This window comes from Haliaeetus albicilla, chromosome 13, assembly GCF_947461875.1.
Source record: "Haliaeetus albicilla chromosome 13, bHalAlb1.1, whole genome shotgun sequence".
NCBI classification, from domain to species: domain Eukaryota; kingdom Metazoa; phylum Chordata; class Aves; order Accipitriformes; family Accipitridae; genus Haliaeetus; species Haliaeetus albicilla.
In genome coordinates this window covers 20,415,694-20,442,238 of record NC_091495.1, presented here as the reverse complement: position 1 = coordinate 20,442,238, position 26,545 = coordinate 20,415,694, and the positions used below count along the sequence as shown (strand labels likewise).

At 39.7% G+C, this 26,545-nt stretch overlaps 1 protein-coding gene across 4 annotated transcripts in view; it reads left to right on the top strand.

Annotated features, from left to right (window-relative positions):
* The window catches only part of DAAM2 (dishevelled associated activator of morphogenesis 2), a 208,746-nt gene that overhangs the window by 98,844 nt on the left and 83,357 nt on the right, over positions 1 to 26,545 (top strand). For all 4 annotated transcript variants that reach the window (XM_069800362.1, XM_069800363.1, XM_069800361.1 and 1 more), the window contains 2 exons: positions 6,005 to 6,094; positions 25,937 to 26,011. In XM_069800362.1, coding sequence (XP_069656463.1) covers positions 6,005 to 6,094; positions 25,937 to 26,011 — 165 coding nt within the window. The remainder of the gene's footprint in view (positions 1 to 6,004; positions 6,095 to 25,936; positions 26,012 to 26,545) is intronic.

The following is a 26,545-nucleotide window of genomic DNA, read 5'->3' as shown; positions in this document are numbered from 1 at the left end:
ATTCATACACTGCAAGGTCAAATGTAAAAATGAATGTACCCTTGGAAACTAAATTTTTGAGGTGAGTAGGCAAGCAAGTTATTAAAATAAAAAGTCTTCAAATTAAGGAGGTTTTCTAGAGTGTGTAAAGACCTCCTCATATAATTCCTACTTTCTCAGTTTTGTTCCCTATTGGATGACTCACAAAGAACCATTAAGGATAATGCTGGTGTGACTGAGCAAAAGGAAAACTTTTGAGCTGTGCAAAAAAATATTTGGAAATACCAATGCTATCCCCATCTTGAAAGGGACATTAACTCACCTGCATCACAGAATCAGCCAGTTTTTGAGGCAAGGAATAGGAAGTGTTTGACCATCTACAGAGTTTGCTCTGTGGCTTTGTACTTGCAGGGCTTTTGCGCTGCCCTCTGAAGCTTTTGATGTTGGTCACAGGTCAGATAACTGCTGGTCTCGTCTGTTCTGGAAGTTTTTAAGTTTCCACTTTGAGTTTAACAAGGGAGAGTAAAGTTTAACCTTTCTAGGGAGTTTTGCCAGTTTATACCATCTGAAGATTTGGTTCCCATGATGCCTGTTCATGCTGAACCTGGGTGTTCTTTTGCTTGAGTACCCATCAGCTGCTAAGGAACCAAACAATGCAACAGAGCTGTAACCAGACAGTCAAAATAGGCATCTCTGAACCGCAGAAGTGATGAAGCCTATTTGCCAATGTATTACGTCTTAGTGTTGGATTCTGTGGTGTAGAATAAAGATTGATTTCATGCCAAAGCTATTCCCTCTGGGGATAGTAAAAGGATTTCATTCTTTAATAATCTTTTAATAGTTGCCTGAATATGTTTGTAGGCAGAAATAAACATTTAAAAAATGAGAATATGCTTTTAGATGTCACTAACTTCTCTTAGTCATAAAAAAAGCCATTAAATGCGAAACACAGGCCTGGGATGGAAGCTCATAGAAAGGATAGGCTTTCAAGAGCACTATAAGCAAGAAAGACTGTGACCTACAGACAAAAATGAAAAGTGTAACTAAACTATCTGTAGCTGAAATTATAAGAATTATAATTGATGAAACAAGACAGGTATCTAACTAAACATAAGAAAAGCAAAATCTCCTCTCCCTCCTGGCAAAATATGTGTTATGCCCATATTAAGCAAGTTATTACCTGCAGTAAACAAAACATTCCATGTCAGAATTCTGTGCTTCATCGTGCTGGAAATGCTATGCATAATGCATTAAACTTTTAGGAAGGCAAAACAAAACCAAAAAAACAACAACCAAAAAATAAAACCCCACCGACAAACCAACCCCACCAGCCTCTGAAGGTTGGTTGGTTCATTAGTTGGTTATTTGGGGTTGTTCATTTTTTTTTGTCTTTTCCAAAATGAAGCAGCTGTCTGACTTTAACTCAGTGGTAAGCTCCCTGGTGACCAGGAGTCCAGCAGTCAGTGGAAGTGGGACACATAGAGAAACTGCAACTGAGGAAACCTCCCATTAGTGTCCAAATATCCTTGGAGAACCAAGTTTGCGTCTTTTGGTCTCCAGCATTCTGATTTGAAGCCAAGAGGTGCTGGAGCCCTGAAGCCCTAACACTCTGTATACTTATAGTGTTGAGATTTCCATCCTACCCCTGCTGTGGCTTCAGCATTGATATGTTGAAAATGGGAAGTCTCATTGTGTCTTTGAGTATCTTACTAAGTTTGCCTTTCAAACTATTTCAAGTTTTCCCTATTTAAATTCCAAAATTCCTATGGACTGTATAAGTATTCTTGCAAGGCTAGGTGAAGTAGACTGGTGAAGGAACAGCTATCCTGTGATTCTGTCCTGCCTTTCCACAGATGACTGAATGGTGGAGATGCAATACACATCTCAGTACAGAGGTGTTGGTAGGCGTTAAATGTTCTCCTTTAGAGAGGCAGGCATGTTAGTAGGTGTTAAAACTTCTCCTTTAGTGGTTCTCTCTCCAAGTGAACCACTCTTCTACATTCCCAAAATATTACTTTTTCTCTATATTAATTTCATTTCATGTCACTAAGAAAAGTGCTGCCCAGTTTAAGTGAGAAATACTTTTCTGTTTGGCTCTTCCAGGGCTTTCAATGATACCATTATCAAGGTGATGGCTACCTAGCACCAAATCCAGCTTTCACACTTTGATGAAAGTTCCCAAAACCAAGGGACATAAAGTGGGTTTAAATCCCATGAAATACTGGGTTTATGTTTCCTACCCATTCTTCCTTTTTGTTCCCTTTCTTTCTCTCTGTCTCTTATTTCCTTGGGATGTAGCCATTTTGAATGGAGGCCATCTTCCATTTTGGCCTGAGAACTGGACTGGAAAGATTTGAACCTCAAATCCAGCTCCAGTACCTTTTAAATGTTTTATCACTGAAATTCAATCTGTGTAAGTAAAATAAACGCCCACACGAAAGTGAAATTAACTGAATGTATCCCCCTCTCAGTAAATAAAATAAAATAGGAAATAGATAAAGGAGAGAAATGTAAGGAATATTAACTGGAGATACTTTACATCTCCCTCAGGCCAGCCTGGCAAGTATCTTTTTAATCTGTGTTTCATGAGAACACTTGCAACTTCAAGTATTTTTAAGAGCCGGGAGGCTGAGCTCCATTGTGCAGGGTCATGCTGGCATAAATTGCTGGAACTGAGCTGCCCATCCAAGGCACAGAAGAGGAGTTACTACATTTCTGTTGGGAAACTGGCACAGGTGATGGAGGAGGGTGTTTTCCCTGCTTTATTGTGACCGACCCTTTTTTCTTGCCCTTTACATTTGCTCCCTGGGCATTCGGTCATATCACCTTCCTCAGCCTGGCTCCGACTTGATGATGATAACTGCATGCAGAGTTTGTAGTTCTTCCCCTTTCCTGCCAACCTTTGCAATTCCTTTCTTCTTCAATAGCTGCTTGCTGTCAGTGCGCTAACTCTAGGGTCTGAAGTTCTCCATACTGACAGATCTGCCTCTGTCAGTATGTGTCAGGATGACCTATTCATGGACCAAATTAATCTTCTGAAATTTATTCTTTCTGTTGCTCCTCCTGCTTCCCTCCAAGGCAGCAAGTTTCCTCATGTGCTGTCTGTTAGGATCCTGAGTCAGAACAGGAAAATGGTCTGCCTGATCCAGGATCTTTTTTCTTAGTTAGATCCAGGGGCTTCCTGTGCAGTCACTGTGGTCTTCTGATCCCCTTCTATAGAAAGGGGTCGGGGATAGAAGTAAGATGATTTGGAGGGTTCCAGAAAAAGTGTTCATGTTTCTTATATTTTGCAGGGATTTCTTGGTTCTTTATAAGGTGGGATTTGATTAATGGTCTAGTTAGAGGGGGGCATGTAGGCCTCTTTTGTTCCTCCCACTCTTTTCTTCTTCTCGGTGAAGGAGCACACTTGCTGAAGACTACCTTCAGGAAAGGGTGTTGAAGAGCTTGACTGCTGCTTTGCATTCTGGAGAAAGTGTCTCTTTCCCTGCTGAATATGCATGCTTGCTACTTGCTCATCTGACCTGGGGATTAGAACCCAGCATTTTGCCTCCTAACAAAGACAAACACTAGCTGTTTCAAAAGGAAGGGTAATCCATCCTCCATGTGCTATTTTCCAGTCAGGTATGTTTAGGTCTGCCTCTGAGGATCACATTATGCCTGGAAACCAGAGCAGTTTCCTTGTTACTGTGTTACCTACGCTAATGTGATGACTCCTAATGTTCTGGCTTAATCTACCCTCCTGAGTCACAATGAAGTAGGGTGTGGATGCTCTTTGTTCCCACTAGATCTTCCATCCTTTCAAACTGCCTTTCTAGGCTTCTGCCCTGAAAAGAATGTCATGCTATCAGGATGCAAATTGCATGACTGGAAGTTGCATATTCTCATTGCCTCATTGAAGGCAGAGTGCTCTTTATGTCCCTGATACTGCCAGTGTCCAGGGCAGTGTCTAGAAGCCTCTAAGTGTCAGCATCCTGCCCTCTGGGTGGTTTTAGTCAATAGGAGCGTTCTTTTGATGAAATGGTTGTCTTGAACTATATTGGTTGAGATCGTCATTCAGTTTTGTACACAGCTTCTGGGAAGAGCTTTTGCTGCTTGTCTAATCTGCCATCAGACTCTGGAAAGAGCAGTATGGATTAGAAAACCGAGTTAGTTGGTCGTTATTTAAAAAGGAAAATTAAAAAAAAAAAGAAAAAAAGGCTGAGATCATTAAGCAGTTCAATAAAACAATCATAATTTTTCTAAGAATTTAGCTGAGCCCAGCCAGCTCATTTCAGATGTGTGTTCTGGCCTCTTTGGTGGTTCTTCCAAACCTGGCATTTCTGATTCCCTGTCTGTCCCTCCTTTCCCTCCCACATGCTTGACCTCCAACAGCATTCCTTCACTTGTCTTAAGACCTTACATGTCGTTTCACTCTCCCTCTCTCCCCAAGAATGTGATCCTGGCCTGAGCTTTCTAATTGTGTGTAGCAAGAATAAAACTCCTTGCCTCACTTGGCTGCCCCCCTGTTTGGAAACTCACCCTAAACATTTCCACATGGTTTGCACTTTTTTTGCACAGCTAAAATTTTTTGGGGTTTTTTTTGCCTTTAAACTTTTTCTTGTTTAAAAAAATCCCTCCAGCTTCTTCTACCTTAGGCTGCTGGCACTGACCTTGCCTTGTTACTGTTTGCATTTCTTTTGTACCTTTTTGCAGCTGAAATCTCTACAGGCTTTTAAATCTGTCAGCAGCCGCTACCAGGCTCAGTGTGCAATTTAGCTCACTGTTTTCACAAGTTTCCCAGCCTTGAACCCTTTCCAAATGAGCCATTGTTGGGCTGAGTTAAAGAGGTATTGTCTCTGCTTGGGCTAGGTTAGTGTGGGTTCCAGAATCTGCATGTGCAGCATTCTTAGTGCTGCAGTGTCATCTTGATATTGGACCCCTTCTCCAAACACTTTCAAATATATAGGAAGAAGAAAACCCTGCCAAAACTGAATCATTGAAACATTATTGGAAGCTTGTCTTTATATTGCTGAAACTCTCATTTAGACATCTTCGTCTGTCCCTGCTCATGCAGGCTGCTTGCTATGAAGACCATTCTTATTTGTTTCCTTCCCATTAGGACCTGAAACTGTCAACTGTGATTGGAGCCCTGTTCTGGTCAGTGCTGAATAAACACAGAGCAAGTAGCAGTCTCTGCTTTGATGATTTTATAGACATATTGTACAGGAAGAGAGTCTATTGTTATCCACCTTTTACAGAAGAGAAACCAAAGCTAGGGAATTCGGTGGTGTATCCAGAGGGAGCTTGTAACAGAGTTGGGAGTCAGTTCCAGATCACAGCATTATCCTTCATTTTGTAGGTTGGCTAGGCTCTAAAAGGGTGTGTTCCACTGAACTCACTTTTCTTAACAGAGACTGAATTTGCTGGTCTGTTCAACCTGGTGTGATGCTGTGTGGAGATATTTCCTTTATGTCTGAAAAGCTGGTTGTCTTTTGCTGGGGACTGTGTGGTTCAGAGGACAAACATCTGGCCAAACCTTTCAACCTGTAGGTTGCTGTTGACATCACTGCCACTAGACAACTGTCTTGTGACCTTTGTTTAAAAGATACAGTGATTTCACTGTTCTCCTTCTATGGAAGACCAAGCTGGTACTGCAGGCCAGGAAAAAAGTGTATTGAATTTTTAGCCTTTCTTTAAGAGTCATAAGGAGTGTCTGTGTCACATAAGCCAGTGCTTTGGGTTTTTCACTTCATGCCTTTCATGTGGTCTTTCCCATCCTTGACTAATCATTAGTAATGGAAGTTTGACATGGGAGTTGTTCAGGCTGCCTCTCTTCATAGGTTCTGCTCTGACAGGGAGAACTTGCAGTAGCAAGGTAAAAATTATGAAACCAATAATCTTTGGAGCCTTTGGGAGCCACTAAGTCCTCTGCCTTTTGATTGAAGGCTAGTCACCATACCTGGTCCAGACTCCTCTCAACCTATTAGAAGTTACCAATGCAGCTGTTGACTGTTGTTTTTCTGTTTTTCTTTTTCACAATCTCCAGGATGAATTGGATCTTACAGACAAGAACAGAGAGGCTATGTTTGCACTCCCTCCAGAGAAGAAATGGCAGATTTACTGCAGCAAAAAGAAGGTACTACTGTTGTCCCAACTGAAGTAGCTCACCAATAAATTCTGTGTGCACGTACATTATTACTGATATACATCTAGATTTGAACTACATGTTTATCTACTGTTTACTCAAGAACATGATTAAGTGATGTAAGGATTTTTATCAGCATGAATATTACACAACTTTCTTATAAGTAGTGTATGCATGTGTGATTTCTGAAAAGGATGTTAACAAGTTAAAATCATGTTGTCCCATTCTGAATCTTTTGCACGTTTGGTTTTGGGTTTAGTTTGAGGTATTTTTTTTTTTCTTTTTTCTTTGAGCTGGAAGAAAAGCTATCATGGAAATTTTTTAAGGAATTTTTAAAAACTTTTGTAGGTTGCTTAGAATAGAAAATGTATTCTGAAATCTTTCAAGATGTCTTCAAATTTCTGTAAAGTACATAATAATAGTGATGTATTAAAACTTGGTAGTTCAAGGTCTTCCAGAGCTTGTAGGAAACGTTCTGTATTGCACTGGAAAGTGAAGAAGACCTGCTCCTATCAATTTCTACATAACGCTTCTCCATTCAAGGTCTTCAAATTTCTGATGAACCAGTGAAAGGGGCAGTAAATCAGAGGCTGATGTATCACACTAAGTATTTTGTCACTGGCAGAATGATGGCCAAGTGAATTGACAAGTTGTATCACTGTTGTGAAACTTATAAAAGAAGAATTCTTGCAGGAGTGGTGTGGTGGAAAAGTTTTGCTGCTCTAGGAAGGAAACACTCAGAAACAAAGATAGTCCCAACAGTATGTATTCATTAACAATAATTGTTAGGGGAAAAAGGTGTGGTGAGTTTTATTTCCCAAATGTGCAAGTCATGCTATGAGAGCATTAGTCTTTGTATGTAAATCCATATATCAGAACCTGAAAGAGGAGCCTTAGATTTCAGTACAGAAGATGGCAGATTGAAACCCTGATGATGGTCTTTCTGAGGTTGTGTTTGCTGCCTCTCTTTCTGCGGGGGTTTGGGGGAGTGGGGGGATGGGGGGGAGAGGAAATTAGCTTGCTTTCTTACCATGTAATTAAAGAAAACCTCAGTCAAACCAATCAGATGGGTGCTTTGCACATGTATTGCTTTTGGTTGAAATGCATCACGTGGGGAAGTTAATAGCAACAAACCAGTTACAGTGCCTCTGAGCTAGCAATAATTCAGGAAGTGCGTAAGAGCAGTCTAGGCTCAGTTGTCTTGGGTGCTCTCTCCGTTCTTTTTCCTGCTGGTACAGAGAGCTTGCAAGTAGAGGGAAGGTGCAGGCTGCTGTGGTTAATGTCTGCTTTACATTTTTGCTGGCTGGCTCAGCTGGCTTTTTCAGCTTTGGTGGGAGAGGATCTATTTGTAGCTGTCTTAGAGAACCACACATTCCACCTCCCAGACCAGTCAGCCTTGGCAGGAATATTCAGGCTTTAATGTATTAAATATGTTGGTTGGTTTCACTCCATTACACTTTTTTTCTTTTTTTTCTTTCTTTCCTTTTTTTTTTTTTCTTTTCTTTTTAAAGCAGTGGATTTGATATAAGAATCTGAAGACCTCCAGAGTTAAAGAAGCTGCATACTGGAAAATCTTTATAATGCATTTATAGTGCAACCTCAGTTAGCTGAACTCCAGCTATCCAGAATGATGTGCTAACTGGAACAGGATACTGTTGCCAGATGTCTATTCATTACCTTGTAGATACTTTCAATTACTTGAAACTTTAACTGTTCAATATTATTCATTGTTTCTTTCACAAGCAGTCAGATGATCCGTGATGACATCTCTCTCTCTGTAGCCTACTAACTAATTTACCTATCATCATTGTTTTACAGTGACAGAGAAGCTTGTTGCAGGCTTCCCTTTAGAGGAAAGCTCTCCCCTGAAGAATTTGTAATCTAATTTTAGCCACAAAGGGCCCAATTCCTCACTTGGCAGAACACTGTTAGCCATCCAGGACAAGCCCCCAGAGAGCTCTGTCTTGCTGATGTTGGGTTCTTTGAGTTTACCGGGAAGCAAGGGCTGTACGTTTTGTAATGTGGCAAGTGAAAACACTGTGAACTAGAAGGTCAAGTAGTCCTGGCTGAGGTAACTGTTCACAATCCTTAACCTCAGATGACTTTTCTAGTCTAAAAGTAACAGAAGGTCAGAGCTTCCTGATTTGGTCTAAAGGTGGTGAGATTAGTGGATTGTTTCAAGTAAACAAATGTTACTTGCACAAATGAAGATTAGTCATTGTTGTAGGCACATTTATCTTGGCAGTTAGACTTTAGATATAATCTTGTATGGTATTTGTTCCCAACATGGTAGCAGAAAGTCACTATTGTATCAAAAAACTCATTCCAGCTGTTTCTGATACCAAACCTTTCTGAAGAAATGGGGGAAGACATGTATGTTTGTGCACTTAAAGTTATTTGCCAGGGGCACAACTTACCAGTCAACATTCCATGGTACTCAAAGGAGATGCAGTTCTGGATTGAAATTTCATGATTGTGGGTGATATCTACAGAGGAGAGTTCACACAATATTATACAGCCATACTTGCTTTGGTCACTTTTGTCCATCCTAGGTTCATATCTGAAACCATTAGTTCTAAAAACCAGTGATTTGATCTAAAGGAGTAGCTTCAGCTAGCAGCTATAGTGAATGCTTCACTTTCATTTGTGGAGTAGCTATTTGCAAGGAAAATGTTAATGTGTTCTCAGTCTCAGCTGTCCTCTACCTTGCCATTAATCAGTACAGAGTGGACAATGAGAGATGTAGTTGTCTTAATTTGCATCAAAAGAATCATTATTCAGTCACCACTGACAGCACCCTGACCTTCTACCCAAAACACCAGTACTACATGTTTCAGACTGCCTCTTTCTCTGTAGTATGAACTTCCCCTGATATTATATTGAGATATAAGTAAAGCCATATGTAGACAGAATGCAAATGACATCATCCCCCAGTTCAGGTACTTTATTCTGGTTTTGGTTAGGATAATCTTCATGTCTCACCATCAGCTGAAATTTAGACTTACATAAAGCACATAATCCACTTCCATAATTCTTTCCTGTAAAATTATCTCTAGATTTCCCACTAGTTATATGTTTTGCAGGAATTAGGCCAAGCACTAGACCATGATTTCAGATGTATTTATTTGTAAATTTCTGATGTCAAGGTTTAGAAAACTGTGATATTCAGTGCTGGTTTACCAGAAGCTGGTACTAAAGTACATAATCTCATTAAATACTGATCAAATAATGATATGGAAAGCAAAAATTGTCAGCTCAATTATTTCACCTGCAAAATGAGCTCATATTGGTATCCCCCAAAGGGTAGAAAATGCAGGTATTGCACTGCTTTGGCACACATTGCTTTGATTGCAGTCTGCATTTCTAAGAACGAGGCCTCATTGTGCAGGCAATAGCTTATTGCCTTCTGTACAATCCTACAAGCTCTTAGACTTATTACTATTGAAAATCAAGTGAAGTTGTTTTCTTTTTATGGCCTTTCTTGCCTCCAGAGACTAATTTGTAAGCCTTCAGTTGAGCAGATTTTAGTAAGAAGTGCACATTTTGCAGAGTTAAACAAGTTAGGGGTTTTTTTACTTCCGTGTTTCTTTGAGGGAAAAATTGGTAGCAAATCTCTTTCCAAAGTGCAGTCAAACTGAACTATCTGTATCATACAGCTTGTCTCCAAACAAATAAACAAAACCAACAAAAATCTTAATCCTAATAACTATTTGAGCTCTCCTAGATATTTTGGAGTTATTTTGTACTCTTCTGATTTTAGTTGTACCCTAGAATGGCTGTTTTGAGTTGATTGTGCTTTACCTACTCAAGTGAAATCATTCAAACTCAAGTAGTAAAGCAATAATGAGCACACTGCAGCTTTCTGGAAAGAGGCATTTACGGCATCTGAAAAAAAGAGTACATGCTTATAATCCTTAAATTGATTATACTTTTTCTATTATGCGAAACACAGAAAGGCTTCTCCACAACAGCAAAATAGGCTTTAAAAATTCTGAGGAAAATTTATCTGAACCATACTCTGTAACAGCCAATATGCAGAAAAGAGAATTTCCTTATGATTCCATCCCCTGCAATTATTTTTTTAATATCTGTCAATTATATTTTTCATCTACCTGATGAATAAAAAAACCCTAGTAAACTGAATATGAGAATAGGAGTCAGGAAACTCCTTGGTTCTAAAGGTCTTTGATCTAAATTATTGTATAATTTCAAAGAACTTTTCATTATTATATTTATATATAAATGCATTTTTGTCTACCTGAAAGAAAGAGTAGCAAAGTTAGGAAACTCTGTGGCAAGGTTCTGGCCATGCCATCATCTCATACCTTTTCCCTGCACTATATACACATGCCTTGGCTGCATAAAACATTCCTTCTTTCCCTTTTCCCTTTTCTCTTTTTTTAAGATACAATCTTAAAAATATGAATATATTTTCAGTTTAAGCACTGTTCATTCTTTTTCCTTGCTGCACCTGTCTTCTAAGGTATTCTTGTAGGAATGGATTTTGTGACGAAGTCTCCAGACATGGGGGAGCTCACTGCAAGGAGCAGGAAGGATGGAGTAGAAGGCACTTTTGTGCATTAAACAATCACTAAGGAGTCCAAGTCCTTTGGATTGAGGTCGCAGGTCAATGCTGAAACCAGTGACTCTGCAGTCCAGGTGCAGAGTGCCCCAGATACCCTTCTAGAGAAGGTTTACACCTCTTCCACAAAGAAGCAGCAGATACTGCTGCATCACCTTGTGTTCAGTTCCCTTTTCCTAATGTGAGGGCTGCATCCAGCCCTACATTAGGCTTCAGAATGCCCTGGGGAATCCTAGCCTTAGTCAGGCTTTAACTTTTAGAAGTTTTACTGCAGTCTTTTTATACCATTTGCAGCTCAATTTCACAAACTCCCACTTTGGTCCCGTGCTGGCTGTCTAACGTTAATTAAGATAATGTCTAGATGTCAGTTTTGGGTTTTTTTCTTTCTTTGAGAGTTTCTCTTTGGGCTTTGCCCTTGAGATTTGCATTGTCAGCAAAATGTCACCATAAAAGGTATAGCTTGATATTGTGCAGCTGGATATAGAGTAAGATACTTCTGTCCTCCATACCCATGCCCCACCTGCCTTCAGACTCTTGCAGAGTTCTAAACAAAATTTCCAATCCAAACCCAGGCTGTATTAATGCTATAAACCCTGCTTGAAACCCAGCTACAGTTCCAGCTTCTAGAGAGTGCAATTCACCCTATACCTTGGATTCATCCTTCTGTTAAAACTATAAATATAAAAATTAATTCATATGTATAATATAAATTCATATATATATGTGTGTGTGTGTGTATATATATATAAAAAAAAACAAAACAAATGAAATCTGCTGGAGGAATCTAAGCTGCTTTTGTAGCTTTTGATATAATTACCTTAGCCTATCAGGGATGAAGCAGAATATGGATGTGAATATAAAACCTGGAGTCCTCCTTGCCTTTGGGGAAAACTTTCTGAATGGAGTGAAAGTTCCTGCACCTACTGTTTGTTCTTGGGTTGCTCTGTTCTGTGTTTTTTGCACTGTGAAGTATAGTTTTAACTTGGTTAAGATGGAGAGGCAGTTATTTCTCAGCTAAAATGAACTGGCAGGGCTTTTCTCCCAAAACCCTGAGGTCTTTTCTTTGCATTTAAGGCTCTATATGGAGGCTCTAAGAGCAGGAGGCTGCATTACATCTGTTGTATTTAGATAGGAGTTCTGCAATTCTTACTGTAGGACAGTGTTCATTTCTTTGGGTTCCTACTTTAAAGTAGGAGATATAAATGGAGATATTCAGAGGAAGATAAGATATTCCCTAAAGAAGAGAGAAAATCGATCTTCATCTGGTCTCATTTAGTGGTACAATATACCAGATGAAGATCACGCCATTGTGTTGTCTGAGTGTGGGGTTTTGGTTTTGTGTTGTCTGATCCAAGCTACAAAAGCCCTTTGGGGTTCATCCTTTCTGTATGAAGAGTGCCAAGCATGTGGTTGTCTCATAATAAATGAAGTGGATGGTTTGAAGTTGTATTGTTTCAATTCTACCTTCCTGTGGTATTTTTTCCCCTCTCTGAAATACTCTTAGAGTCTGTTATTGATTTGAAATATTAAACTCTTTTGGTTATGGATTTATAGCTATAAGGAGCATTTAATGTGTCCCTTATAAGTTCTCTTCTTCAGAGTTGTTGTTATTCCACAAGCTGTATCTGGGAGCAGCAGACATGAACACACAAGATGATTTGCTGCAGTATTTAAGAAGCCATTTGTAAGAACTCTCAGTTTGATGAGGCTTGCATGTGACTTCATAAGAGTTTTTTTCCCAGCCTTGCATGAATTATTTAAGGGGAGTGTGGGTGGGTGGGTGCAGTGCTTCTGCTCTCTTTTTCCATGGGAACTCTGAAAAACACACAGTAACCCTCACAGCACATGTGATAGCCTAAAAGCAAAAGCATTTGGTAGACAGTAGGAGGCTGGCTGTGTGAGACTTGGAGTGCTTAGTGCAAGTGTATTGCTGGCTAAACAGTGAGGATATCTGATGACCACAGGGCAAAGACCACCCAAAGCCAGAGAATTAGACTTTATCTGAAGTCTTTGGTGCATTAGAAAATGGTTTCTCTTCCTACCGATGCTTTAGAAGTTTGTGGCAGCTCTTCAGTCAACATTTTAATTTAACTCAGTATTCAAGCCTTGACAATGACCTGAACAACCTGATCTAACTTTGAAATTAGCTCTGCTTTGAGCAGGTCCTCTCTTCCCATGGCCTATTCCATCCTAAATTGTTTTGTGGTTCTCTGAACTGACCATAAATCAAACTAGGAAAGCAGTTGTATGGCCCTATAAAGAAAGGGGGCAACAGTAAGGCTCTGTGCAACTTACTGTCTATCTCCTGTATTATTGCCGTGAGACCAACTCCTTAAATAGGCTGTACAGAAGATGTTGTTTGGTTCCCTCCCAGTGCCTGGAATCCATGGTTGGTTTTGGTCTGAGTGACTGCGTGACTTCCTTAGCTCAGGAGACTGCTGGTGAAACAGTCTGAAATGTGGGATTTCTCAAATGAATTCTCTGGAAATAGACTTGCTTTCAGTTAGCCTATGGCTCAGTGGAAATCTCATAACACTGGTAAGTCACAGTGGGAGGATGTTGCCCTTTACAAACCGCGGCATTCCTTCAGCTGGATGTTTGGAAAATGCCAGCAATTGTGGAGTTAACTTGCTTTTTTTCCCACCAGCATCTGTTCCTTTTTCTGTTAACAGAATGACTTCATGCTTAGATGTTTGGGATGATTTGTTAGCTTGATGCTGACATTGGGTCATTCCAGTATCTATAAACTAGGTATGGAAGACAGACACGTGGCTTCAAAAATTACTCTGTTATAAATGCAAATAGGCTTTAGAGCAGTAAATTCAGAAACTCTGGCCTATGACAACCACGGGACATAGTGGCAAAAACCAAAATGCAGCAAGAGTGTCACTAATGCAGCAAATAATACACACATTTTCTGAGTAGTGGTGTATTTGGGTCTTTTCGATGTGAAAGAGCTGTTTGGTTAATGGCACCTGTTAGCGTGTGTAGTAGGCTGAAGTAGTAGCTCCAAAATTTGGGCAACATGGTTAATACAGTGTAAAGTAAGGCCTAAAATGATATACATTTCCTTCTACATTATTTAATGCAGAGAATTTTTTCTTGCTGGAAGAATAAAACTTGAGATTCATATAAGACACCATCTCATTCTTTTATAGTTCCTTATAATGAATTTAGGCTTTTTTCTCATCTCACATAAGTATAAATTTGTTGGTGTAAACCCCATTATTCCTTGTGCATACCTGAGAAGAAATATTGACCATTTTGTATGGTTTATCATTAAGTTCTGTAACTGTGTCTTCATGGTTTTTTTCCTTGATATTTTCCCTTCTATAGCAAGTACCCTGAAGTGGTTACTTTGAGAAACAATATGGTAGGCTTAATGATGTGCGAGACTCCTCTTAAAAATACATTTTTTTTTCTTGGAGTCATTCTTGTAGTGGTTTAAAGGATGAATTTTGTGTCAAGGGGGCAAAAATGCTTGCACAATTCAGCTGATATATCATTATTACAGCTTGGAATCATGATACGTAAAAGACCACATTGTAGCAGACATAAGAGGAGATAAGGAGTTTTTCCAAATCGTTCGTTTTACTTGGTTTTTGTTTTCCATGCTGCAATACTAACAGTTACAGACTCATTTATTTATCTTGGTATAAGAGATTATTTTGGGTCAGGGATTTGAAATTATATATTTATTTATGTATCATTGAAAAGTCTTCTCTTCCCCACCCTTGCATGGGAACAGCATGGAATATTTTTAGTTTCTTCCCCTCTCTCTCTCTCCAACAAGAAAGGTTAGCTGTTGCTTAGAAAATACATTTCCAGCTCTTTTGTTCAGACTGATGAAGACATAAATGCCATAAACTTGCTGTGGTATTTGCTGTAGATGTTCTGAATATGTAGAATTTGGGTGTCCCTCTTATAGTTCTGCATTTTTCAGGTGTGCTACTAGTGCTCCGGTTGAAGTTAGCACTCAACACTTCTCAAAAATCAGGCCTAAAACAGTCCTGAGTTTATACAGTGATAGTTGGAAAATTGTTGTCATCATGCCTAATGCTGTGTTTCACATTTGGCTTGCATTCTGTGGGAGTTCGGGAGAGCTCAGTGGGAGCAGATTTGATCCTACCATGGAAAAAAAAGACGAAAAAAAAAAGAAGAGAAAAAAAAAAAAGAAAACATTTATCCAGCTGTCAACCTACTAAAATGGTGTCATTTGCTGTACTTAAGAACAAAAATAATTGTGAGCAATCTAATTCTGCTGTATGGGAAGTACGTGTAAATGCTGATTGTGTGATTTAGTTGCTGTCACTGGATTATGTTCTGTCCTTGTCTGTCCTCTTGAAAAAGTTCTGGGTCTCCACAATTCAGTCAGTCCTGCTGATAGTATGCAATAATAATATATACTGTGTACAACACAGTTCTCACTGTTCAGATTAGTCTTAGGAGGACAAGCAAGAGCAAGGAATATGAAAATAACTAGCATATTTCTCTGGTATGTGAGAAGCAGCTTTTGCACAGACTAGGGCTCACTCTTCTCTGTATTCTGAATTTCACTAAAGGCCCACCAGCCTTTCAAAGCCAGTGAACACTGGGTAGGAAGAGCTGCTGAATTCCCTATCTTTTCAATGAAAAGGTTAGAAAAAGGCACAGTAAAGAATTGTTGCCAGGATCTAGTGACAGCCATGAAGAGAAAGAAAGAAGTTTCCTTCTACTGTTCTGGAGAATTGTTTAGTTGTCATTATAGTCAGACATGACAGTTTCAGGTACACAACTGAACTGAGGTGAAAATCACATTGTCTTCCATGATACTCAGTCACCTGTTGAAATGCACCTGGCATCCCAAACATTTTGTAGATGTAATAGGCGAGAAACATGAAGGCTGGGAGAAAGAAAACATTTTTACCTGAGTTTATGGAAAGGGGAGAGAGGCAAAGGCACTGAATGATACACTCAAATATTGGGTTAGCAACTTAAAATCCATGGGCCTCTCAGTCTGTATTTATTCCCTTTGCTCACCTGTCCGACAGCTCCTAACTTCACTGTTTTTTCAATAGTGACTGGGGTTAAATGAGGGAGACAAATAGAAAATATGTGGCTGCCCTGACCATCCAACTATCATCACTCTTAGTAAAAGGCCCAGAGCAGAAGTTAACTGGAGCAAGCAGCAGTGTCACTGGAAAAACAGACAGTGGACACATGGACAGTGAAGAGAAACCTTTTAGAGTTTGGCATTAACAAATTCTGTGTGTGCTCTCAGAAGAACTTGTCTTAGGTAGCTGTGCTGACTCTAGGTAGGTGTGTCCTAGGTAGTTTCATGTGTCTTTGAGCACCATTAGTGACATTTCATTCCCACCATCAAGCAACATGCAGGGTGACTGCCATGAATGGTAGGTGACTTCATTGTATTTAGAAAATATTTTAAGTGGTTGCTTGCTAGAGATAAACAGAGTAGGACAAAAAGATAAATTTTCAGTGCAGGCATGTGGCAGACAGGAAGCTCAGTTACACAGGCTGGGTTCTTCTGTGGCTTTTCATATTGTCTAAAGAATGCCAGGAGGAGGAGGAAAGGAAGTGAGGAAGGAGATGATCCCAATGATGTAAATACTAGTGGGGTAGGGATACAGTTGAAAACAGTGCTGTTGGAAAGTAGTAATCTGGGTGTTTGAATCACGTTGGGGTCACCAAATGTATTGGCCTCCCACCCTCCCCATGGGAGGGAACCCACACTGGAGCAGGGGAAGAGTGTGATGAGTCCTCCCCCTGAGGAGGATGAAGCGGCAGAAAATAACGTGTGATGAACTGACCGTAAACCCCATTCCCCGCCTCCCTGCACCGCTGCGGGGGTTGGTAGAGAATCCAGGAGTGAAGTTGTGCCCGGGAAGAAGGGAGCGGTAGAGGGAAGGTGTTCTGAGATTTGGTTTTATTTCTCATTACCCTACTCTGGTTCATTTGTAATAAATTGAGTTAATTTTCCCCAAGCTGAGTCTGTTTTGCCCGTGACAGTAACTGGTGAGTGATGTCTCCTGTCCTTAACTCGACCAGCTCTTTGTTATATTTTCTCTCCCCTGTCCAGCTGAGGAGGGGGAGTGATGGAGTGGCTTTGGTGGGCACCTGGCATCCAGCCAGGGTCAACCCACCACAATGGGTGAAGAAAAAGTCACTTTCTGTATCCACAGCATGTTGACTGTAAGCTGAACAGGGTTAACACTAGAATGGAAATGTACACATAGTACCTTTACGTAACACAGAGTAAAAAGTAATAGGGGCAATGCAGAGCTTGGATGTTAATGGAACAATAGAGTATGTCCCACTGCTGCTGGTCCTACTTAGGATTTGTTGGGATTGTGACAGATTGTTGGTTTCACCTGCCACAGGAATTATTGCAGAACCTTGACCCTGACCTCAAGCTCGCCGCAGGTTTGTGTGGACAGAGCTGTGTGGTTCAGGAGTACAATCTAAGTCCACAGCCACACACCTGGAGAGCAGGCTGAGTCCATGAGAAATGTTTCATTTTCTCCTGAAGATCCCCTGAGCAGAATGATCATGAACTGACCTCCTGACTGGTAAGATCCTCCATAGTGCACATTTCCCTTGACCTCCAAAAGAAGTATACAGAATGGGCTGAGGGAAGGTAGGCTCCTAAGAACTTCTTCATTGGAAGTGCAAGGAATTCATTAATTGCCTTATTTGGCAGCTCATTATTTAGATTATACACTTATCAACTGCAAAATATCAATTGATTTGAGGCTTGTGAAAAATAGGGCATATAAAAGGTTTTAAACGTGAGTATGGACTTCAGCTAATAGGACGGAATGATCTTTAGGCAGCAATACAGTCAGGAGAACATATCCAATGAGACCAACTTCCATGACAAAGGTAAAACATTCAGTGGAGGAACAATGTGTAATGCCGGTAGACTTCAATTTGGCAAGTAAGCTTTGTCCTGAGGGCTGAAAGTGCTGGATAATTCAGTGTGGCCTCAGCTGTACATTTAAGTAGTTCTGTAAACACAGGGACAAGTTGTCCTCTTGGTCACTGCGCTATAGCCATAAATTAATGCCTGATGATGGTGGCATCCCCATCCTACAGCAGGGCTAAATATGTTTGAAGAGGGACAAGAACAACTGTATGATCTGTAAATGAGAGGAGGCTGATGCAGTCAGTGCTGGCAGCAAATCTACATCTGTCTATACTGAGGAGAATGATAAAAAAACAACAGAAGAGGAAAGAGAAGAGAAGAAAGGTTCATAAAACTAAAAGTGTACTATGCACCCCTGCTGTAATTTAAAGTTCCTTAAAATGGGATTCTCTCCATCAGTAATTTATAGTAAGTCTTGTGCCAGCTATGGTTATTGTAAAACTTAATCTCAGTTTTAACACTACAATTATACAGTTCATTAAAATCAGTGGTTGAGACTTCTGAGGTTTCAGAAAAAAATAATTCTTATCTTCAGCTCATAACACTGCACCAACAACCTTTCCATCTGCCATGTATGGCATTCCAGTCCATTTTCAGTGAGAAAATATGTATCTCTGTGTGTGTATGCAATGAATCTGGCATTGTTTTCTCGAAGATTGTCCTGGTTTCAGCTGGGATAGAGTTAACTGTCTTCCTAGTAGCTGGTACAGTAATATGTTTTGAGTTCAGTATGTGAAGAATGTTGATAACACTGATGTTTTCAGTTGTTGCTCAGTAGTGTTTAGACTATAGTCAAGGATTTTTCAGCTTCTCATGCCCAGCCAGGGCACCTGACCCAAACTGGCCAACAGGGTATTCCATACCATGTGACGTCCCATCTAGTGTAGGAACTGGGAAGGGCGGGTGGGGAATCGCCGCTCGGGGACTGGCTGGGTGTCAGTCGGCGGGTGGTGAGCAATTGCCCTGCGCATCATTTGTACATTCCAATCCTTTTATTACTACCGTTGTCATTTTATTAGTGTTATCATTATCATTATTAGTTTCTTCTTTTCTGTTCTATTAAACTGTTCTTATCTCAACCCAGGAGTTTTACTTCTTTTCCTGATTTTCTCCCCCATCCCACTGGATGGGGGGGGAGTGAGTGAGCGGGCGGCTGCGTGGTGCTTAGTTGCTGGCTAGGGTTAAACCATGACAAAGATAAATAAAAGCATGGCCTTCATCTCCATTAGACTGATACCAATTCAAAGTAATTAATTTGATGTGGTTTTGAGTGTTAGATGAGGTTGGAAATGACACATTGTGTGTATACAATGTACAACTTCTAGAGTTGCTATATCTATGGGTGCTTGGGAAGCAAAAAAAGTGATGGATGGAATAAGCAGTTCAAAACAAAGCATATATTTAACTTTATTGGAAAGTTTTTCAGCCTTTGGTAGGGCACAGTATCTTTCAAAAATGACTGATAGTCCATTTTAATTTCTAAAGGCTGGTGAATTTCATCAGGATTGAAGCTTCTCAGTATTATGAAAAGATTTCTAAGAAGGAACCCTCATCCTTCATAAATGTATCCCTTTTTCACTTTTATGCTTTTACACTTTATTATATTCTGTGGCAGTGTGTTCCACAATTTGGCAGTATAAAGCATTTTGTGATATAAATAATAATATGAAGCTTTTGATTCTTGCTTTGAAAGGCTGGTTAGTAACCAGCATCAGAGGTCATTATTAGGTCTGTCAAGTTACTGACAGCGGGATCAGGCTAAACGAAGAAAAAGAAAAAAGAAAAAAAAAAGAAAAAAACCCCCTGTGATATGTTAGGTAAAATACTCCTGTGTCATAATCCAGTGAACTGGAAGTGTGTATGGTTATAGCTGATGTTTATGAGAAGCAGTTAGAACTCCTCAGTTGTGTGCTCCAGCTGGTAATTAAAGTATATTCCCTTTTTAATAGGTTATACAGTAGGCTGCTTTTGTGGCAGAGGATTATTATCTGCACATCAATAGCTTAATTCCAGGGAGAAAAGTAATGTTTTTTTTCTCTCTCTGGATAAATTGTGCTTAAAAGGCTTGGATATAGCTCCCTCCCCCAAACCCTGAGAATATTTGTGTAAATGCTAGTCATGGAGTCTGAGAAACGGAGCAGTGACCACATCTGTCTAGTGAATGGCTCAGTCCTGTGGTGTGTCCTGTTTCAAAATTAGCATCTCTTAGGACATGGTTAGCTTTTTAGAGGCGTAAACTGTCTGAAAAGCTTAGATGTATTTTAGCTCCATTTCTGAATTAGTATTTCATCCCACAGCACATCAAACACATTTTGTGTCTTTTAATGAAAGTGCTTTTTATTTATGCAATTTTGGCTGCTCTGAACAGAGACATAGCCACTGGGATGGACAGTGTGTTAATGAACAGGTAAATGTTTTTCTGAGAGCTGAACTTTTCCTTAAAGTGAAGAAAAGTCAGTAAGTCAGTGATGGAAAAAAAGGGAGAACAGTGATTTGGATGAGAGTGCAGTACAGTTTCGGTGTAGATTGATTCTTGGCTGTTCTACAGATTTCCTGTGTAACTGGGAACTGTGTAATTGTCTGCATCCCATTTTCCCTGTTTCTGCTGATCTCACTGAAAGAGACACTGAAAAACCTCATACGTGAATTTCTTTAAGGACCTTTGACAGTGTAGAGTGCAAGGTGTTACAAGATTGTATTGTATTCAGCATTAACAGCAGATGTTGCCATAAGTTGAGTCTTTTTTAAAAGTATCTGAAGGGAGAAGAGTAGCACTGTGGGAAATGAAGTACAAGTGATAACCATCTTCCACCCTCCAAGCAAACAAAAAACCCACCGTGTTTATAGTGGCCAGAATATTCATGTGGAGAGAAAGGGTCCTGCACCTCTACTTTGAAACAGAACATGGGCATAAGTCTGAATCCTGCAAATCTCAGATGAACATTTTACTGGCTAACCTGTTGTTCTGAAGAGTGTGGGAAGCAGAGAATCTTTACCCAGCAAAGCTTTCTTCTCAACCAAAAAACCCACAACACTGAAAAATCCCCAGTAATTTGTAATCAGGATCCCAATTCCCATTGCCTGTTAATGGGAAATATAAAAAAAATAGCTACAGGGGCTTACTCAGTATGACAAATAACATATTTCACTTTTTCTTAAAAGGTATTAGTTTCTTGTAATGACTTGAACTATATTTTCTGAACTGTATGTGATGATGCTGACCCTTCATACCAGGTAAAATAACCTGTCTTTCAGCTCTGTGAGGTACAGGCTGTTGAGAGGAGGAACCACACTAACCTTAAAGTGGCTTTTGCAGGAAAATGCAATTCTTTGTGACCCAAGTATAAACTTGAGCATGCAGCGTCCAGACACGATACAGTGAACAAGCTGGAACAGGAATTTTTATTACAGTATCCTCATTTCATATTCTTCCTCTGTGCTTGCACACTGTTTTTATCGATATAGAGAGGAGCTCAATGAATGATATCAAGGTTCCCTGTCCAAGAAAGATTTTAAATCCACGTTTTGCAGCATCAGGTATGTTCCCATTCTGTTCTGAATGGTGCAAAGCAGTATATATCCATATATCCATAACATATGGTGTATTTCTTGATGCATCTGTTCAAGGAGAAACTGTTATTTTAGTTTGCATGTTAGAAGGCTTCATGAGTCATCAGCCCTGGCAATTTACCACAGGGGCATGTCTTCAGGTGGTGGCAAAGTCCATGTAATGGTTGGACATGCAGGGATGCCAAGCACCTGCTGGTGCCAGGGAGCTGGGATTTGTCTACATTGCATAAAAACAACCTGATATAAATGATGGGAGAAATAAGAGAGCACCAGATTCAGTGTCAGATCAGTGTCTGTTCCTAACTCTCCCAGTGATTTCCTGGACAAGTTTTAATTGTCATGTCACCATATACATCTCCCTGTCTCCATCTGCAGGAAAGAAGCCTTGTGAAGTTGCTAATTTTTGTGGATGTATTTATTAATGCTTTGACATGCTCAGATTTTCAGGACATGCTCTAGAGTACTGCTCCACATTGTTTGGGGTCTGTCTGGTGCAGAGTAAAATACCAATGTGTCATCACTGGAAACTGAAACCCAGTGCTTGCCGCAGAAGAACTTCAATGCAGGCAGTTACTGTTCAGGCTTTCCCCATGCTGTTTCTTTCAAGACTGAAACCATCTTGAAAGACATACCTACCATATAAACACTGTATTTCATTTTCATGATCCACTCAGCCATAAATATCTGGCATTTCCACATGATTCCTGTAACACTAGTGTTTGGTACTGTGTAGAAAGTTTCACAACAAAGGCAGTGGTCTATAATTCTTGATTATGTCTGTTATGGCATTCTTTGTATTGCAAATGCTTGTCCCACTGACATGACATGCACTAAAGGTCTTCTGCTCTCTAGAGAACAGCTTGCCAAATGGATCAGGTCTCCCAGGATTTGCAGAAAGGTTTTCAGGGTCAGCTGAGCTGTGCACACAATAGTCTGTTTTATTTTGTTTCATTTTGAGTGGTTCAGATGTCCCAACTATTTGCAGAACTCAGTTAAGTCCTATTTGGGATGAAGTCATAAGTTCCACTTTCCACCAAGGCATGGAGCTTGTCCAAATTAGTGTCAAAGCCTATATAATACCTTGGCTATGTTGCAGGCTTGTACGTTATCAAGATCCTGTTTTCACAGCAGTTACATAGTTGTTACTCCAGTGAAGAATGATATGGCCCCTTATAAAGCCCACAAGCTGACGTCTGTTTTTTAATGTAATATTTACACTATTCAAGGAGCTAAAAGGAGGCTTTGCTTTAATAGATTCCTTCAGCTAATGTTTTCCCTTATACAGATGGGTTATTGTTTCCAGCTTTTGATTCCGATGTGGTTTTGTATATTAGGGCCTCGTTTTCTGGTTTGGCTTTTTGTTTTTCCTTCTCTGTGTCTCCTGGAGCAAGGGAAGGGTTTTGCCATTATCATCAACTTGCCTTGCAGTTTTCTCTGAGGTTTTATCTGAGGGTCAAAATGCTGAAGACATTAAAAACAAAACAAACAAAAAACCCAGCACCCTGTTGTTGCCCACCCCCCACCCCACCCTAAATTGCTTTCTATTTTCAACTTATCTCCCCCTTTCTGAGAAGAAACATGGTACAGCAATTTCTTACCATGGGCAGAACTCACATAATTTAGGCAATGAAATGTTTTTTTTCCAATGGGTCTGATGCTACATGTATGAATTTGTCTCTCTTTTGAAAATGTTGCCCAGGTGATTGCTATAAATAACACTGTGCCACCTAATGATTTCATGGGGCTGGATAAAAATCTCATCATCGTGAGTATAACTAGCTTTCTGAGGCTTCATAATGGAAATAGAGTGCCAGGTTTTAAGTACCTAATAACATTTATTCTAGTGAAGTAAAACACAAATTGCCAGCCATAAAATTCTGGTCTGAGCAGGGAGTGTGGAGGACCACTGAAATTATATGATTTTTTCTGCTTAATATACTTCTGGGCTGAAACAATGTCAGAAAGTGGGAATTGCATAGTGCAGTATCTGCTAAAACTTTTTTAACTTCAGCAATGTACAGCTTCAGTCTGAGCTTTAGTTCAGGAAAAAAGCTAAAACTTGCTGTGTTCCACTGAAACCAGTTTTCTCTCAACTCTAATTAAAAACAAACCCAAAATGTAAGACTTACAGACTCAAGAGTTCAGACTAATTTGTAGTGGATGGAGAATGGTCAAAAGCAGGATATACCGAGGACCTTATCTCATTTGCCAAGCTAACTGCATACACAGATATACTTTAGGGGATCAGAGTCTTCTTATCCTTGGTTCTGATTGTGAAATTTCTGATGGTTTGGGTTCAGGTAGGAAATTATTCAGAATTCTGATTTTTTTAGTGTATATATCCTGATGCTTTCCAACCTGCATGTCTAAACTAGGTATCTAGAAAGGTTAATTGTGGCATTCCAGCATTTATACTCTTTTTTCTTTTCCCCTAAAGAATTTTAAGGAGAAAAGGTTTTGTGGCTTATTTTGGGATATAAAGGATGGATTCAGGCAGTCCTTAATTTACGTGTGTTTGTTTCTTTACTTGGAGTTCAGAATGGAGGCAGGAGAAGTATATTCCCTGTTCTGACCATGTTCTCATCACCTGTACTCTGCAAACAATTATAACTGTCACCCGGACTTTTATAATTCTATGCAGAGAAAAGTTTCAGAAGGGTATATGAGCGCACCTTGCGCTTCAGATTGGTGGCTAAACCTCGTTCCCTGCAGAATGACCTTACTTCACTACCTCTGGATTAGCTCCCCATCTCTATTATTCTCTTTGGGAATTATAAGATTATTTTATAAAAATAATGCTGTATTTGTCTATTGTATGTTTTAATTTATTTTTCCATCAGCAAGGTCATATATTGACTTTTGCACAGGAGGTTAAGGTCTGCTGAGTGTGAAACTGTAGTCAGGGTTATGATTGCCACTAGATATTCTACACAGAAAAGGAGAAGCAAAAGGCAGTCTACCAATAAGATGTGGCATGGCAATTCTAACTGGCTATTGGTAGGGAGTTGCATATTTCTGCAATGTGCTATTTGACTTGGATTTGCATCCATCAGATTCTTGCTGATTGTGGCCAGGAAAGAGAATTAAGGAAAAGCAGCAGAACTTCTCACTTCTCACAGGTCACCTCATTCTTAATCGCACCATTTATTATCATGAGGGGGTGGGTGCATAGCAACTGTGGATGTAATTGGTATCTCTTGCTACTTTGCCAGCCTCTCATACTTTTCATACAGCGGTAGTCTACTATACAATGCTTTGTTTAAATCTTTTGCTCTTAATTGTTCAGTTGGATGTAAGGGCTGAACAAAGAGTTGTGATCTGTCTAGGATGTGTCTGTACTGTAGTCCTTCGCTAGATGGGGACAAAGCTGTTTTGTCAGTACCATGAATGGAGATAGTCTTTTAGTTTATGTGTTGAAAGACCAGTGGAATGAAGAGAGGGGAAGGAAAGATCCAAGTCTCAGTCGTGATTTTGTTTTTAATTCTAAATATGAAGATTTTGATTTGTGCAGAATTGTTGCCATGTGTTGGTATGTAGCCTGGCAGGAACTTGTCAGGTAGCAAGGTGTTTTCTGAATGTGGCTTAGCAGGGAGCATGTAGAGCTAGTTCTCATCTCTAAACCAAATAGTTCTGGAATAGCTGAGGTACTCTGATAGACCTACACATTTAATTTTGTTCTGTATATTTTCCAGAGTAACTTTTCTAGTATGAGTAAGCATTAATACACAGCCAACATTGATGAGATCCACACAGTCTTCATACATCTTTGGACATCCTTAGGATGAGTCAAGCGGTTCAATCTTTTTTTCATAAGCTAGGAGTCTTAATATGAGTTATTTGCAGTTTATAATGGGAGATCAGGATCCTAAAACCAATCCTCATTTTGCTGGTTACACATATCTAGAAATAAATAGACCCATTAGAATGAAATCTTGTTTCCATTGAGCAGCCAAGGAACAAGAAAGAATTGGTTCCTGAGTAGGAGTAGGTCTCCTTTTAGAAGTTGAGCTTGGTTGAGCTTAGTCTAGGGAAGATGATTTCAGGTGGATTATTTGGGAGATAGGGATAGAAGGATTAATACTGCTCCTACTGTAATTGAGGGGATGCCGTTCTGTTCCTTCAGATGTCCTGAGGTTGTGCTTAACTTTTTAGAATAGAATAGAATAGAAAGAACAGAATAGAATAGAATCTTTCAGTTGGAGGGGACCTGCAACGATGATCTAGTCCAACTGCTTGACCACTTCAGGGCTGACCAAAAGCTAAAGTGTGTTATTAAGGGCATTATCCAAATGCCTTTTAAACACTGATAGGCTTGGCTCATTGACCAGCTCTCTAGGAAGCCTGTTCCAGTGTTTGACCACCCTCCGGTAAAGAAATGCTTCCTAATGTCCAGTCTAAACCTCTTTTTGGTTTATCACATCAAAATGAGGCAGTGTTTTAGCTTCTTTTCATGTTCCTTGACTTGACTTTTTTTTTTTTCTCCATAGCAGATATGAAACCCCTCTGTTGGTGAATCCCACCATCTTTCTAACCTTAGCTGAAGGAGACACTTTTGATCTCACACACTATGGTGACAGTGCTAACGTTACACTTCCAGAAATGTTTGTAATAAATGCCACACATCTATGTGCGTTATGCAAGAATATGGGGGAAGATACCACAATAAAGAGCAGCACAGTGGAGAATCCCAGGTGGTTCCACAGTGGCATTTTATCCTGTAAAGGCTCCTTGTGTAACCTTGTTTAACCTTCTGTTTCAGGAGCAAGAAGATCCTAATAAGCTTGCTACCAGTTGGCCAGATTACTACATTGACCGCATCAATTCCATGGCAGCAGTAAGTTACCTCTTCTGCAAAGCAGGGAAGATTTCCTACCATAGAGATGTGTTTCTTTAGGAAGAAGTTCCCAAAGGAGAAGAATGTTAGGCCAAATGCATGACTGATTTAAAATAGGACTTCTGAAAGAAGATGAGTATGTGTATTAAGAAAGCCCTGCTCTAGCAGAAGAATAGATTAGAAAGCACCATAAGCATTTCCAATTTTTATTTCTACAACACTGAGCACTGAAGGCACTCAAATTAGATTCTGGAATGAAAATTCAAGAGAATATTTGCTGAATCAGAAAACCATCTATTTGAAAACTAGGTAAAGTTTTGTTTTGTGGTTTCAAACTGATTTCTAACTAATCTACAAAATAATGCTGGGTTTATTAGTTTTGTAGAAGAATTAAAGAAAAGGTATTTGTTTATGTAAGATATTATCCACTTATATAATAGCAGATAAATAGAGGAACATAAGGCTGTAACACCTTAGACATCAGATACAAGCCAACAAGATATTTGAGGAAAAATTTTTTTAATTGTCCTTGTT